The sequence below is a fragment of the Lissotriton helveticus genome, chromosome 1_1 (assembly GCF_964261635.1).
Source record: "Lissotriton helveticus chromosome 1_1, aLisHel1.1, whole genome shotgun sequence".
NCBI lineage: Eukaryota > Metazoa > Chordata > Amphibia > Caudata > Salamandridae > Lissotriton > Lissotriton helveticus.
The window spans coordinates 895,264,123-895,281,890 of record NC_136057.1 but is presented as its reverse complement, the minus strand read 5'-3'; the positions used below and the strand labels follow the sequence as shown (position 1 = coordinate 895,281,890).

General features: G+C 42.2%; 1 protein-coding gene across 2 annotated transcripts in view; it reads right to left on the bottom strand.

The window, feature by feature from the left end:
• Positions 1-17,768, bottom strand: part of HAL (histidine ammonia-lyase) — a 387,900-nt gene that overhangs the window by 258,215 nt on the left and 111,917 nt on the right. Inside the window, exon 3 of one of the 2 annotated variants that reach the window (XM_078675784.1) lies at positions 6,073-6,100. The exons of the other annotated variant lie outside the window; for it this stretch is intronic. Within the exon in view, the coding sequence (XP_078531910.1) occupies positions 6,073-6,100 (28 nt within the window). The remainder of the gene's footprint in view (positions 1-6,072; positions 6,101-17,768) is intronic. 2 annotated transcript variants of the gene reach the window in all.

The window sequence follows — 17,768 nt, the reverse complement described above, 5'->3', positions numbered from 1 at the left end:
AGAGTAAGAAATCCATATGAGGAAATTGTGTTCTTTGAACTTGAATGAAGAGCACTGGTGACTGCAACACCGCAAGCTGAACATCAAAGAGCAGCGACGCAAAGATCACAACAGCAGCAAGGAAAAGAAAAGGGTGAAGCACTGCAAACAGTTGCACCAAATCAAGTGCCTGTTATTGCACAAAATGGCATTGATGTCTCTGACAAAGAAGAGACTTAACCTCAAGTTGAGAAAACTAATAAAACAGCATCAACACATAAACCAGATTCACAATCTGGGTGAAGGAACAAGGACACAAACAAGAGAAGTTGCCCGCAATGTTCAATGACCATCAAACTATGGTCAAAGGAGATTGAAAACAAGTGTGTCAGTTGATCGAATACTACTGGCCATCACTGAGGAGACAAGAGTCGATCAGTTAAAGGGACACAGAGGAAGGACAACAAAGATCAGGAAGATCAAAAAGAGCGAGAGTGCACTGTTGAAGGAAGGTATTCTGCACCTAAATAGTCTTACTACGTGGAGCAAGTACTGAATGTATCATTGGATGAACTGTGCGACATAAAATCTGAATTGTTTAAACTTCATGATATCACTTCGATAACATTTGGATAAAGAAGTTTAATTAAGGTTTGTAGAAAATATTGAGAAACATTAAAAAAACTAAAATTGCTTAAAGTGCCAAAATACAGAAAATAAATATTCTATTTTTTGTTTTAAGAAGATTTACCTATGCCCAAGGTTGTGGTAGAAGATTGGGGATAACTTTTTAGAAGAACACGGAGTAGAACTAAGGTTGTCTGTTAAAAGATTTTGAATTTAAAGAAACTATGTGATGGGAGACTGTTTGAATAAACAATTTGCAAGATGTTTTGGAGAAAACTATGAATTGAATTGTTAAGCTATATCTGTACACCTTGCTTAAAAGATCTGGTTACAAATAAGGATGTGTTGCCTTAGAAAGAGATGCAAGATTATTATGTTACTATTTTTGTAGTAACAGTAATAATGATTATAATAGTGTTAGTGGGGTACTATTTCAAACCTTATAAAGAATTTAGATCTACTAATGCAACTAAGACATTTACACACACAACAGATGAGAAGCACTTGAAAGCATCATTTGCAAGCTACAGGAAAGATGATTACACAACTAACATTTATTGTAGGTTAGTGCAAGAATACACACAGGCTATGGAGGCACAAGACTTATGTTTGCGCCCACTTACCATCAGCAGCAGCAGAAGAGGTTATTTACCATCACATTCCCTGGTCATGCGCGTCTCATGTAGCATATTGCTCACATTAGTATATAGGTGAAGACATTTTTGAATATTTTTTTTCAAACTAGGATTTAATACTTTCTAGAGTGCCACTAGTGCAAAGCATGAATTTACACCTACAAGCAACAGAAATGGACACATCTTGGTATTATTTATACTGTCTATGTTTAAAAACAAAGTGGAGGAAATATATGGGGAACTGAACTCCAGCAATGTGACTACTAGCCTGGTCTTGGAAACAAAAAGGGCAATTCCCAATAGGAACATTTTCTGTAATTTTCCTTCTATCTCCTCTAAAGGAGTAGTAGACCTTGTTAGACAAACTAAATCATGAGCCCTTTCTGATCCCTGACCGCCAAGAATCTTTCAAGATATAGCAGAGATGTTGTTACTCCATTAACCATACTTCTGAATACCATCATTGGTTCAGGCCATTTCCCTCCTGAATGGAAAAAGGCCTCCATCCTCCCTCTGCTGAAGAAACCTTCATTGAATTAGAAGGAGATGAAGAATTATCGTCCCATATCCTGCTTTCCCTTCTCTGCACAAATTCTCGAGCAGCACACGTACATTGTACTTTCTGAGTTTTTGGGGTTAATAGTCTTTGATTCTGCTTAATTTGTCTTCAGGCCAAATCATAGCACTGTGTCAGCTCTGGTAGTGGCAACAGAGGACGTAAGGAGCATCATGAACAATGAGCGGAAGGCGGAGATGATCCTGTTGGATCTATCTGCAGCCTTTGACACCGTGAGTCACTATGTTCTACTGAATTGCCTTGTGAAGATTGGAATCAGTAGTTCAGCTATCGATCTTTTATGCTCCTTTCTTTCCGACAGGGAACAATTGGTTGCACGGGGGGATTCTGTATCTAAGCCTTTCACATTGCAGTGTGGCATTCCGCAGGGGTCGTCGTCGAGCCCCACAGTCTTCAAGTTTTACATGGCCCCTCTGACCGGGTTAATCCATACATTTGGCTGCTCATCAGTTGCATACGCAGATGACACTCAAGTTGTTTTGTCAATCTCTGGCAGTATGGGCGCAGTGGTTGAGTGGATGAACAACACCGCAGCGGAATTTGGGCCGCGATGAAGCGGCTAAAACTGAGGTTGTTATTTTTGGCAGGGACACTACCTTCTGTGACAAATCTTGGTGGCCTCAGACTCTGGCCCACCCTCCCACTTCAATATCCGGTTAGAAATTTGGGGATCATTTGTTATTCCACCCTGTCTTTCAATGCTCATATCAACAAACTTACCTCATCTTGTGTTTTTTTATTGTGCACTTTAAGAAAAGTTCTTCCCTTCACACCAAATGATCTGCTGAAATCTGGTTAGAGCTCTGGTGTTATCCAAGCTGCATTATTGTAATGCCTCATTAAAAGGCATTCCTCAATGAGCACTAAAGAAACTTCAAACTCTGCAGAATGCAGCAGCCCGACTCCTTAGGAAGGTTACCAAGTTTGTGCCAGTTTCAAAGATTCTAGTGGAGTTCCATTGGCTCCCTGTAAAGAATAGAACTGCTTTTAAGGACTTTACATGGCACATGGGTCTCTGTATGGCAGAGGTCTTGACTACCTAAAGAGGATCTTCTCCTGATATCACCCCAAAAGAACCTTGCATTCAGTTACCTAGAGAACAGTCAACATGCCTAAAATTAAGAGAATCACAAGTGGTGGCAGAAGTTTTGTCCACGTCATGTGCCAACTTTGGAATAATTTACTGGTACAGCCCAGGCGTCAAGCCAACTTGTTCAGTTTCAGGAACCACCTTAAGACCTGGTGGTTTCTTGCACCTGGTGATTTGCTCTGTTATAAGCTCTTGCCTCAATGATTATGTTTAGCAGATACCAGCGCCAAAACGCTCCCGGGGATTCATGTGCTATATGGAAGTTTTCATTCTTTACATGTCTGTAATCAGATCAAAAATACTTTATTTAGACAATCAAGTCCATTAAAGTGCAAAAGTATCAAGTAGAGTTAAAAGAATGATTGATACCTCATGTTTTACAGTTTTATGTAGATGATTAGTCAAAAAGATCAAATTGCCAATCATACAGGTTCAATCAATGCAAGTAATGTGAATATTTTAAAATAAACTTTCGATAAGCAGCTTATAACTTCGTAATGTGATCATTGCCTTGGTTTATTGCGCTGTTCAGATTACAGCCATGTGGTTTATGAAAAAAATAATAAAATCTTTGAAAGTAGACCATGTAAAAGCTAGTTATTTCTGTTTGTGCTGCATTGATAAATATCTTTGATTTGAGTAAAATAAGCAGTCTATCAGATATTTCATAGCTATGTGAAATTTATATTTGGATCTAAAGAAGTTTGCAACTAGGCCGCTGTTTCTTTTAAGGTTCTGAATGTTTTCTTATATGCCAATAGATAGTGTTAAGGCCTACCAAAGCAACCTAACCTGTTTAATGAGACCTTTAGAGAAAGTCTTTATTATGGTGAAAGATAGAAGGAACATTAACATTTCAAATAAGGTTAGAGAAAATGATTTGTTAAAAAAAATTTAAAAGAAAGAAGAAGACAAATTTAAAAAGAAAATGGTTTACCCAAAGCTGAAGTTAGACAGAAGTCAAAAAGGAAAAATGTATGTTTTCAAAAGTGGAACACACAGTAGAACCAGACACACTGGGAAGATACATTCAAAATAATGAGAGGCACGTGGCAAATTTTACAAGGAAAAAAACTGCAATTCCTGGAGTTTATTTTGTTTGTGGACAAGACGCGTACTTGCAGTGACCTGATGATTGGGAGGATATTTGCTATTTAGATAAACTGTTTCCTAAGATGTATCATATATATAATATAGATGGATTAACAATGACACCATTACACAGACCCACAAGTGCAGAAGATGGAACCCAGTTATTGGGAAACATTTTGGTGCAATAATACCATGAGTATAAGTAATACTGAATGATGAAAAGATTAGATTGTTGATGAGCTGGCAACTAGCACTTCTGGAGCTTTAATGGTACTAAACACTGAATATGAAGCAAGCAGATCCATGGTTTTGCAAAACAGATTTGCATTGGACACTTTACTTGCAAGATGCTGCAAATTCAGCATTGTTGTTCTTACATATCACAAATCAAACAAGGGGGGAGAAAGAGGTCAGGTTCGCTGTGGACTCAGCCTCCTAACTTACGTAAATAGTTTGCCTGCCCATGGCTCCGAAGTCTTCGGAGCCATGGGCAGGCACACTCTGCAGGGCAAGGGTGCAGTTTTGAAGACTGTGTGACTACAAGCGCCTCTTCCCTCCGGTGCAGAGCTCATTGGGCCTTAATTAGTCAAAAATAATATCTATAATAAGGAATATACCAATTGGGTATTGTATTTGCATGAAAATAATTTTTTTCATCATTTATATATTTTTTATTCACCTTAATAATAATTAAGAAGATCAACATGGTAGTTTTAAAGAGTGGAACAAGGGATCATTTACTCTGGTCCTGATGAAAAGCCTTAGGAGATTGTCTCCTGGTCTACATGTTTCAAGCCTGACACCCATCATAGTGTATTTCTCCGCTCCCCCCCTTTTTAACAATACCAGCTACAGGATTTAATAAATCGTAGGTTCCACTTAGCCAGGTATTGTTTAACTCACTTGTTTGATCCTCCCACTCTCATATCACCTTCGCCTAATAGTCAGCACCCTACAAAGTGCTCCCACATCTCCATTGGTTGTAGCATGCCCCATCTCGTAGCGGGAAGAACCTGATGATGAAGCATGCCACCATGGGATATCTTGGTGGGTTGGGTTATTTTAAGGAAACTCATAATTGTCCTTAAACGATAACTAAGACCATTGGTAGGAGTGTTATTTAAAATACGGGTGGACTCTTTTTGGTTCTTACATATCAGACAAAAGCAAGAAAATGTAAGGCTTTGTTCACCATTTCTATTGGCATTACACATAGACTGTAGATGCTGCATGAACAAAAGGAATAGCAGGGGGTGAGTAAAAGAATAGAAAAGGAACTAGCATTAAATTAATGTATTAATGACAAATATGAAAAATCATTACAATTTAAAAGTTTATAAAAAAAAAAAGACAAGACTCAACTGATGAGGAGAGTGCCCTTTGAGTGGAATTACATGCGAAAGTATTATGGTTGCACAAGCACTATATAAGCTGTTAACTATTGATAGCTTACTGTTGGGAAAGGCTAATGTCTTTACTCAACAGGCTATAACTCATTCCATGATTTTTGACAGCAACAGTTGTAAAGTATTTCTGCATGCCATTCCAAGTTGCAATAGGAGCCAAACGCCTACTTTCCCTTGCAACGTTAAATTTGTGATCTGCGATTCATAATAGTAATTACAAATCACAATGCAAACTTAGATGTGCATTTATATAGCTCCACAGGCTTTGCAAATTTAATGTCTCTTTTGCATCATGACCCAGCATTACTATCACATTTTTCTTTGTGGTCTATTTCAGTGGGAGAGTAGGTGGGTAGGGGAGAATTTGTATAACATAAATACATAAATAGTTCAAAATCTGCCATCGATTCACCTTGCTCCATATAATATTGCCCTTCATGGCCTTCCCCTTCATGATGCTCTCCCTCACACCCCAATTTTGGGCTCCCAGGAAAGATTTCTTCCATTTTTTAATTGCCAAGATGTGCCCAGAGGAACATTACAAAAAGATGTACAACAAATACTAAACAACCAGCACAGAAACAACCTAAGGACAATTTAATTTGTGGAATGCTTGATGATGTGCCTGATACAACCCACAGAAGCAAAGAAAATCAGTGAACTTACCTGTTCTGGTTCACGGTATTTGCTGTATCTAAGTGTCTGTTAAGGAAACGCAGGCTCACAAAAGAAATAAAAACAAAGAATTAGCAATTTTTTATGGATAACTCTGGTTACCATGAACTAGTATCTCTGCTTCTGATTTTTAAAGTCACCTTTATGGTGATTTTTAAGAACAGGGGCAAGAAGTGTAACCCTGTGGGAGCTGTATCATGTGCACTGGCGGAACAAAACTTGAGGAGACCTCACTGCAAGGTACGTGGAGGGGCCCCCTCCGGGCTCAATCAGGAGCTCTCCAGCCAGAGTGCTGTGCTGAGGGGTCCCCCTGGAGCTTGGGGGCTGCAGGGGCCTGTGTTACGCCCCTGATCATGTGCTAGGGTCTATCGGTAGGGTGGCCAACTTTCCATTATCCCGTCACAAGAGACTTTGCACACAGACACACATATGTAAATTCACCTCCTCTAAATCAGGCAAACTTAAAAGATTATAACTCAGCTGGAGCTCGATTTTAGTCAAGTGCAATTATTAGTTATACTATATTTGCATTCTAATCCCTATTTCCGCCTCCTGGAGTAAGTTTTGAGTGCTCGCCTTGGTCATTTTTAAAGCTTTTATTCAATAAAATTGCTAATTGTGGTATTCAAATTAAATGGGTAAATATCAGTATCTACCATGCACATTGTCCAGTACCCACCTCCACCACAGGAAATTATCCAGTTGGTTTGTTTAATCCATGAAACTAGGATTAGTGACATCTAAATAAAATGAATCAGGGACCCACACATGAGGCAGGTCACACGTTGGATTTGGTGTTTCCCAACTCATTTTTAAATATGTGTACACCTCCCACTCAAGTAGAATGGACAGATCATTTTATCTTAAAATTTTACACTAAGCCCATGAACAAATCAAGTGCACCGACCGCCTTAGCGACCAAAAGAAGACCATGGCACAAATTAACACAGGACACCTTCCGAGAAGCCTATAAGGCTCCTATAATTAATGATCACAAGGGTATAATGCCAATGGAGCTTAATCGGTTTGTAAATGCTGTAAATGAAGCAATTGATGGCATCATCCCACAGAAAACGTATAAACCCCGCCAAGCAGCCAGACAAGAAGTCTGGTACTCCGAAGACCTGAGACATATGAAACAAAAGTCCAGGAAGCTGGAAAAAGTATGGAGACAATCCCGAAATCTGGAGGATAAACAAGGCTACTTAACATCCCTCAGATCTTATCATAAGGCAATAAGGACGGCTCGGAAAAGCCATATTGCTACACAACTTGCAGAGGCAGGGAAGGACTCTAAAGTCCTTTTTCAAATCCTGCAAACTTTCACCAAGCCTGTAGCTTGCGAGACGGCGGAGGTTGCTTCTCAAGAACTATGCGATGGGATCTCACACTTCTTTATGGAAAAAATTGAGACGATCTATGCAAAGACATTGGCCACTAAATCGACCGAAGTAGCCGATCTTAATAACCCCCCTCACAATAGTATACAGCAGAACACACAGGCCAATAGCCTAAAAAATGTCCCCCTTATTTCCTTAGAGGAAGTCATTGCCCTTACAAAAGTGATTAAGAGCGGTAGTCCACAGGATACTGTTCCCGCCCGTATTATGCCTATGTTGGCCGAAACTCTTGGTCCAGATATCCAGAAACTAATTAATCTATCATTAAGCATGGGAGAAGTTCCAAGAGATTGGAAACGGGCTCTGGTAAGACCGTTAAGGAAGAACACCACCATTCCTTGGACGGATCGTGCCAACCTACTACCCATCTCTCTCCTCCCCTTTATGGGCAAGATGATAGAGAAATTCGTTAATGGCCATCTGTCCAGTTTCGTCGAGGAGACACACGGACTGGATCCCTCCCAGTCGGGTTTCAGGCCAAGACACAGCACCGAGACCACCTTGCTGTCAGTCGCAGACGATCTACATATGTACCAGGATGGGGGCTATTCTGTCATCCTGGTTCTATTGGATCTGTCTGCGGCGTTTGACACCGTGTCACACGACATCATGACTACCAGACTCGTGAACATCGGTCTGGAAGGTGGAGCCCTGGCATGGTTAAGGAGTTTCCTGACAGACCGCACCCAGACGGTCACCTTGGGTGCCTACCGGTCAGAGGAGTTGGGGATATCAAAGGGGGTGCCACAGGGTTCCTGCTTAAGCCCGACCCTGTTCAATATCTATGTGGCCCCCCCTGGCAAACATCATGAGATCCCATGGGTTCATCCCTATGTCATACGCGGATGACACCCAACTCCTCTTCCCGTTTAAACATCTTACGGATACGGTCAGGAACTCTTTCTCCACGGGGATGAAGGCAGTGGCCCACTGGATGGCATCTAACTTCCTGCAATGTAATGTTGCAAAAACGGAAGTGATGCTGTTCGGTGAGGCAAAGCTCCTATGGTCCCCAGACTGGTGGCCGCAAGATCTTGGCCCAGTCCCAGAGCCAAAGCAGGTGGTAAAAAATCTCGGGGTGCGCCTGGACCAGGAGCTCTCTCTGAAACAATACAGCAACCAAGTGGTGAGCTCATGTTTTCATGTGATCGCCATGTTGAGGAAAGTTTTCCCTATGCTCCCTGACTCAACTAGGAGAACATTAGTGCAGGCCCTAATAATGAGTCGTCTGGACTACTGCAACGGGATGCTCCTATCAGCAAACGAGGGAGTTATTGCGAGATTGCAAGTAGTCCAGAACACTGCGGCCCGTCTTGTCCTAAATAAACCTCCCCGTACACCATCAAAGCCTCTTTTGAACACCTTACATTGGTTGCCCATTAAACAAAGGGTGAAGTACAAGATAGGGTGCACTATACACAAAAGTCTCCAGAATAAAGGTCCAGAGTATTTAAATAGCAGATTCTCCCTCTATAAACCGGTACGATCCTTGAGATCCAATGAACAAGCTCTACTACAGGTCCCCAGAGCCAGAAAGACCAGGCAAGGCGGAAGAGCTCTATCTATCGCTGGACCAAGGTTGTGGAACAGCCTCCCTCTCTCTTTGAGACTCTGTCAGGAATATCTCCCGTTTAAAAAACAGTTAAAAACCTTCCTATTTCCTAACGAGTGAAATCTGCATATCTACTGTCACAAGCTGAAAAAGGTTTTCAAAGGCGCGGAGATACTCCCCCGGGAGGTGATCCTAGCGCGGTATAAACCCGCAAATAAATAAAATAAATAAATGTCAGCTTTACCACCTGTTCCTCCAGTGACAAGCCCCAAAAGTTGTTTTCATTGGCAGTTCTGTATCTCAATCCTAGAAAGTGTCAATTTCTCAGGATAATAAACATTAATTTCTTACTTTTGACAGAAACTGGCTACAAAAGTCATTCAAAGACTTTTTAATATTTCTGAAAAATCCAATTTAATGCTAAAGTCAGATTTGTTTTTTTTTTAAATAGGAAAATAAACCTTTAGAAACTACTTCTTACTTGCACCTCCAGTAGACTAATTAGGATAAGCCAACTGGCAGCTAGTTTGCAAGGTATGACCTTAATGAGTAAAAACTACACCCATAGCAAAAACAACGACCTGGGAGTGAGGAGGTGTCATACTTTCCCTTGCAGAAAAAATAATTAGGGTGAGCCCAGGTACTTCATTAACTTGCAATGAGGGCTGGGGAAGGAAAACCTATGTTCCCCCCAATTAGACTGTGTCTAAAGCCAGTGGGATGGAAGTTATCCCAGATTCAGTTGTGAGTGACCACAACGAAGGTAGCTACTCAATTCTCTGTGCACAGTTCTGTGAGGACACACAGGCTCTGCACAAGGGAGAAAGGATTTCCTCAACTTAGATTTTAGTAGTAAGGTGCACTGTGGGATTATTTGCAGTGGGATAAACAGGAACATTTGAAAAGTGGGTAGGTGTGCCCATGGGATATTTTACCCTTTGGTTAGATAGGAGCCAAGAGTCACCCTTACACACTAGCTTGTGTCAACCATAACTGTGGCACCTCAAGGTTCAACCTTCATAACAATTTATGGCCCTGCAGAAGGTTCGAAGAGGGCAGGACCCGGATTGCTGTAACCTGAGAGGATCTCTGAAGGCCTGTTTTGCTCCCTCTTGTACCCAGGACAAAGAATTGGACTTGAAGGTTCAGTCAGCTGACCTGCTGTATGGCTACAGAGGCACAAAAAGCAGAAGAACCACTTTTTCAGGGATGACCAATTGTCCAGTCACAGCTGAACCTGCACAAGGCCTTTGCTGAACCAAGCCCTGAAGTCCTAAGAGCACCCCCTGAACCACAGAGCCTTGGTGAAGAGCTGAGGTAAAAGGGGCTTACCACTGCAAATTGTCGCAAGTTTGAAATATTCTGACTTCCAGTCGCCTTATAACCGGGGCCAATCATCATAGCCAATCTGGGAAGGCACAACTTCAGTGGGCTAAAGAAACAGGTTTGTTCCACTTCGAGATTCTCCACAACAGCAAATCTGTTTCAAAGAGCCATCAGCAAGAAGGTACGGGAAGTTATTCGCACCCGTAGAGCCCACTTTGAATGCAGTTTGTCACACTGGAGAAATCCAAGTTCTATTTCAGAGACAGAGTCCCTAGGTAGAAATCATAACCAAGTGAAGGCACCAAAAGTTTCCAAACCAACACGAAGATGATGCGGGCAAATATATTGACTTTTCCTGCATGGAGGTTTTCCCGCCAAAATCATCAGTTTCAGTGGGACCCTGCCCAATCCATATTCGACTTTGAGGAGACCTTCTTGCATACAGCCTGCTGCCTTGCCCTGTTGAGAGATTCTGACTGCTATTTTGCAGGCTAAGCCAAAGGTAAAATCCTTGACCAGGCCATCCCGCTTGGTGTATCTGACAACAGGATCCATTTTAGTTGGCCATAAAATGTGTGCCTCCGTCCTGGTCTACCTCATCTCTAGACTATCAGTGTCATTTGGTGCTTTTTTGGAGCCATTTTTACTTATAACTTTAAAAACTCATATCTCCAGGTCCCCTTATTGGATTTTTGTCATATTATTAAAACATACTCTATTTTTCTAATTTGATTTGGTGTTTTACTTTATTGCTGTTTTGATACAGATTAAATACTTTACACATTGCTCTAAGTTAAGCATGTCTGCTCTGGGCTATATCTACCAGGGTGGTTGAGCGCAGGTTAATGTAGTTACTTTTGGGATCCATCCTGAAAGGATAGGATTATTTATCCTTGGGGTATGTGTCTTCTCACCTCATGCAATGGTCTGGTTTTTTTTTTTAGAGTACTCTTGTATGACTTTGTGCATTGGCACTGTAATGCCCAACTCTCTATCAGTAAAAGTGCAAATATGGCATGGTCCTTACTATTTGTACTAATTATATATGAATACTCACTGAACAATTTCATTTTAGATGTTGTGGGGCCAATTCACAAAGAAAATAGTAGTTCAGCAGTACTACTCCTAAATGCCTTAGTTAATAGCCCCATATATATTTTAGGACTGTACTACTTTTACTAATGTAGAGAAAGGTGAGGAATCAAAAATATATACTAATCCTACATACTCTTCCATAATATGTTTGGACTCTGATCGTGCTACCGTGAAGATTTTTGCATAATTATATAGTTGCGGTGTATGCCAAATAGTCAATCATCTGCTGCATAATCTGCAAATTTGAACAAAATAAATTTGTTTTTAGCTCAAATGGTTCAAATGTTACACACAATGCAGTGGTACCAGTAGCCACACAGTGGAAGACCTTTTGAAAAGGTTGACTAGTTACCTTTCTGTTGCTTATTGCTATATGTGGGTATTAAACTGGTACTAATGAGGTGCACCCAATGCTCAGACAGTGTTAACATCTGTAAAAAGTACAAAAAAATAAAGTAATACTATTACAAATGTGCAGCATTATTAGGTTGCATACTTTACTTTTTCTTGCTGCATAATGTACTCAAACCTGCTGCATAATTTGGCCCTCTCCTGCTGCATAATTCCAGAAGCCCTGAGAATAGCTCTGAGTTCTTCCATTGCAGCTAAAAGTGCAATTTCTATTCTGATACCCAACGTAATCCCAGTTTGAGTTGGGTGCAGGATGGTTCCTCCAAAAAGGCAGTCAGATGCTTGTTGACATATTTCTCCATGGTCTTACTAATCCCCCAGGAGTAGGGAAATGAGCCGATAGTTTTGGGCATGAAGGGGATCTGCTGAGGGCTTTTCAGGAAGGGTTTAACAACTGCATATTTCCATGGCAAAGGGAGAGTGCAGCTAAGTAGTGAATGGTTGAATATATCAGTCTGTGTGGCTAAGATTGAGTTTCCTCCTCTCATTAATATATTGGGCGCTGGATCGAGTGGTAAACCCGATTTGATGGTCCCAAGGATCTCATCTGTTGATTGCCTTCTCTTTTAAGGAGAGGCCTCCAGTGTGATTTTGGCTGCCGTAGCTGTGACTGGTGCAGACCTTTGGGGGTATCTTTCGGTAGGGCTAGAAGACTGTTCACGTTTTCTAGGAAAAGGTTTGCAAACATGTTACAGCACTCCTATGGGGGGGGGTGTTGGAAAATGTCCCTCACTGAATGGCCATCCCAAACATTTTGCCTTTCTCCTATTCAGACATCGTTTTTGCTGTCTTTAGCACTTTACAACTGCTAACCAGTGCTAAAGTGCTTGTGCTCTCTCCACGAAACATGGTAACATTGGCTCATATCCAATTGCTGTATCAAATGTAGATATGAGTCCCTAATAAAGTGCACTGTATGTGCCTCGGACCTGCAATTTAAATGCTACTAGTCGGTCTGCAGCACTGCTTGTGTCACCTACATATGCAGCCGTCTAACCATGTCTCAGGATTGTCACTGCAGTGCCTGTGTGTGCATTTTACTGCCACTTCGACTTGGCATTTAAAGCTACTTGCCAAGCCTTAAACTCCCCTTTTGTTTCATATAAGTCACCCCTAAGGAAAACCCTTGATAAACAAAAGGTCATGGTGCTATGTAAGTAAAGGTTAGGACCTGTACTCCTAGGTTTTACATGTCCTGGTAGTGAAAAGTAGCCTATCTCAATTTTTGGTACTGTGAGGCCTACTCCCCTCGTATACTAAGCAATGGAAATTCCCTTACATGCTTCTAAGTGATAATTCCTGATCCTAGGGGAGTAGGTTTATCATGTTTGGTATGAGTCAAGTCAAGTCAAGTCAGGATATTTGTATTGCGCACATATCACATCCAAAGAGTCTCATGGGGCATGCAGACAGTTCTGACAAGGAGGTAAATAGCTAAAGTTAACAAAAGAGCCAGGTCTTAAGCTTCTTTCGGAAACTAGTGTGTTCAAAGTTGTGTGCAGACTAAGAGGCATTTTATTTCAGAGAGATGGTGCCAGGAAAGAGAAAGCATGACCTCCATTCCGAGCAGTTTGAATTCTTAATGGGGTGAGTAGTGACTCCGTGCTAGATCTCAGCTGTCTCCCTGGCGTGTAACCATGTGAGTTTCTGGGTCCAGTATTTTGGGCCCCTTCCATACATCTGTTTTTGAACAATACATAGTGTTTTAAACATAATGCGTTTTTTTACAGGGAGCCAGTGTAAAGTTTTTAAACACAGCATAGAGGGGGATCTTCGGGGTAGGTCGAGAACAAGGCGAGCTGCAGTATTTTGCAAGACCTGCAGCTTCCTGAGATGGCATTCATTTGTGGCAAGTAATAAGGGTTTACGGGCTTCCACCGGTATCCATTTAAAAACCCTGCTCAAACCGCGCATGATGCCAAAGCAGGTGCCAACAACATGGTCCACTTGTGCTTTCATGGAAAGTTTATTGTCCATGTGTAAGCCTAAATTACGGACAGATTCCTTGGGGGACGGGCAATCGCCCAATTGAGTAGGCCACCATTCCGGAGTCCAATGTTCACTGGCTTTGCCAAACAACATGACCTCTGACTTGCTGCCATTTAGTTGCAGATGATTTTGATCCATCCAGTTTTTTACCTCCCTCAAACAGTTCTTAAAGCAGCCTTTAGTCTCGTTAACGTCAGGGCTAAGGGTGGCCAAAATTTGAGTATCGCCGGCATTGGATAAAACATCGAAGCCGAACGCTCTGATTACTTTGGCCAGGGGTGCCATATAAATATTAAAGAGCGTGGGGCTCAAAATAGAGCCCTGCGGCACCCCCCTTTTGACGGGCCGAGTGCTAGCCAGGATTCGGCCTATTTGTACCGTGGTCGTTCGGTTGGATAGATAGATCCTGAACCACTCCAGTACCTGCCCTCTGACACCAATCTCCCATAGTCTCTGAATCAGAATACGATGGGAGATGGTGTCAAAGGCCGCAGACAAATCCAAGAGGACCAAGATGGAAGATTGACGTTTGTCCAGAGCAGTTCCTATATTGTCTGTGACCTCGATCAGTGCTGTCTCCGTACTGTGAGCAGCACGGAAACCCGACTGTGAAATGTCAAGTAGGTCATTAGATTCAAGATATTTTACCAACTGTCCATTGACCGATGCTTCCAGTATTTTCCCAAAATACGGGAGCAGGGAGATGGGTCGGTAGTTTACATAAATGTTGGCATCGCTCCAGGTTTTTTCAATATCGGCCTTACTCTTGCCGCCTTCCAGATTTCTGGGACATCTGCCTCCAATAGTGATTTATTTAGGAGGCAGGTAAGGCTATCCACCAACGCTGGAGTGAGTAAGGTAAATAGTTTGGGAGGTAGTTGGTCATTCGGGGAGCCTGATTTAATCTTTTGCCCTACTATAAAGGTCTTATCTTCATTAAACATTTCGAAGGTTGTCCATCTAGAGGGAGACTTATCAGTGGTGGAATCGTGATCTTGATTCTGTGTAATCTGAGAATCTGAGCTGAAAGGTTCACATATAGTTGTAATTTTATCCTCCAAAAATTTGGAGAGAGCTTCAATCCATTCTACGGTGTCAGGAGTAGATGATGGATTTTTGGAAGAAGTAAATTCTTTTAAAATATGATGGAGCTCTTTTGATGAATTCTCAGCTTTGATTATACGATCTGCTAAGTACACCCTCTTGGCTGATCTTATTTCCCTCATATAGTTAGTATGTAAAGTTTGATAGGACCTTCGATCGATGACATCCTTACTTTTTCGCCATTTTTTTTCAGCGGTTCTTGCAGTGGCCTTGGTTTCTTTTAGCTGTTCCGTGAACCAGGGCGATGGTTTTTCCCTACACTTGACCATACGAAGGGGGGCAACATCATCCAGTGCCCTACCAATCGCTGTCTCAAGGTGTGTTGCCGCTAAATTAACATTTCCCGTCAGGTCTATGGGGTTTTCCTGGAATTTCTTCGAAAAAGAGGCAAGAGTAATCTTTTTCAAGGTTCTGCATATTTTTAGATTGGCCTTACTGGACGAGCCCGACACACATCCATTTATGGTGAATTTCACTAAGTAATGGTCCGTCCACAATAGTGGGATAGGGGGGTCTGCCCATACATTGGGGAAGTTGGTGAATAGGAGGTCCAATGTATGTCCGGCGCAGTGTGTTGGACCCTTGATCCTTTGACTAAGATCAAGGGTGCTCATGGTGGAGATTAGCTTTTCTGTTTCAGCATCTGACGGATCATCTGCATGGTAATTAAAATCACCCAATCACAGAAACTTGTCCGCCGTCAGGGCGAGGGGGGCAATGGCTTCTAACAGAGTGTTTGGAAACTCTCCTTTAGTCCCCGGAGGTCGATAGAGCAGAGCACCTTTCCAGACTTCCTTGAGGGGGCCACTCATTTTAAAAACAATAATTTCTGTCTGGTCAATGACTTCGCTTTCTATCACACAGATATTCACAGTCTCTTTAGCAGCGCTCAATATCCCCCCCCCTTTAGCGCCCATCCTATCTGACCTGACTATTTTATATTGTTAGGGAAAGCTACATGGAGGTCTGGTGCGGCATGCTCATGCAGCCAAGTCTCTGATACGAAACATAGGTCTGGAGTTTCAGCATCAAGGAGACTCCATATCTCGAGTGTGTGCCTGGAAATTGATCTAGCGTTGAAATAGACCGCTGTCAGTTTCCTCGGGACTATAGTGATTAAGTTGGAGTCGGCCCCAATGGCTGGCCTGTCCACGAGTAAGGTTGCACTGCGAGAACAGGAGGTCGCTTGTAAAGTAGCTAGTAGTGCCTCCGGCACCGGGGCATAAGGTATATTCAACTCCAACAGTTCTTTCCTGGCGTACCTGAGAAGTGGTATGTTGGAAGAAGCCATTTCCCGTAAACAAAGTACGCAGAAACAAAGACAATCACCAAAAACGATAGTGGTATGGCGACTGGCGGCGTTCTAGCGCGGACGGGCGCAGACGGGCTTGCCTTTGGCGTGCCGCAGGCGCGCCGCTGCGCGCGTCCGCGCCTTCCTCCCAGTTATGTAGGTGTAGGGGGCCGGAAAGCTAGAGCGCTACAAAGTCTGCCGAGCGCCCCACCGGAAGTGGGTATTTGCCTGCAATGATCCTCCGTTCAAACGGCACAGGCCGTGACGGACCGGGATCTTAGGCAGTCAAGAGGGAAAGCACAATCCTGACACAGTGAAGCGTACTTCAGCATTAGTGACACATTTTAAAACGGTGAGCTTTGCGGCGCAAATTAGAAAAACGATGTTTAAAACAAAAGTTTAATTACTTTTTCTTAAAAACAAAGTGCACATTTACTCTGAGCACACAGTTGATTATAACGAGTGCCAAATAAACAGCATTACCCTCCAAATCAGGGTGCCGCTGCGCGCGTCCGCGCCTTCCTTCCAGTTATGTAGGTGTAGGGGGCCGGAAAGCTAGAGCGCTACAATGTCTGCCGAGTGTCCCACTGGAAATGGGTATTTGCCTGCAATGATCCTCCGTTCAAACGGCACAGGCCGTGACGAACCGGGATCTTAGGCAGTCAAGAGGGAAAGCACAATCCTGACACAGTGAAGCGTACTTCAGCATTAGTGACACATTTTAAAACGGTGAGCTTTGCGGCGCAAATTAGAAAAACGATGTTTAAAACAAAAGTTTAATTACTTTTTCTTAAAAACAAAGTGCACATTTACTCTGAGCACACAGTTGATTATTTACGAGTGCCAAATAAACAGCATTACCCTCCAAATCAGAGTGCCGCTGCATGTGGAATAGTTGTATTAAATACACTTTACTGGTATGCAATGTTGCCTCTAATTTTTTTTTCTTATGTGCAGTAATAGAATGTTGGTGTGCACTCCTATTGCCTGTGTGCACAACTGAGTGATAAGACGTGCAACAAGTCGAGTCGATCCGCTACCACTTATAGGTAAACAACAAGCATTGGCACTGTCAATAAGCCTTGCTTTTAATTTAAAAGGATTTCTTGGTCAATGATTGGTTTAAGCACTGAATAAGTCATCACACATGCACCCTGTCAATCATCCTTGCACTTGTGAATCCATAAACACTTATTCATTCTTGCATTCATCAACTTACACAACCACAATACAGCACATACACATTTGAAAGATAAATTGAAAAAATAAAAGTAGAAAAAATACAACATGCTATTGGCTAAAAATGGCAGACATATCTGTGCAATAATAAAGTTAAACAAAGCAGTTCATTTCTTGCCCTCTGTGTGTGCCTTCTCCGCTCATTTCTTGCCCTCTGTTTGGGCCTTCTCTGCTTGTTTCTTGCCCTCTTTTTGCCTTTTCTGCCCTTTTCTTGCCCTCTGTTTCAGACTTCACTGCTAGTACCTTGCCCTCTATTTGCCTTTTCTGCTGGTTTCTTGCC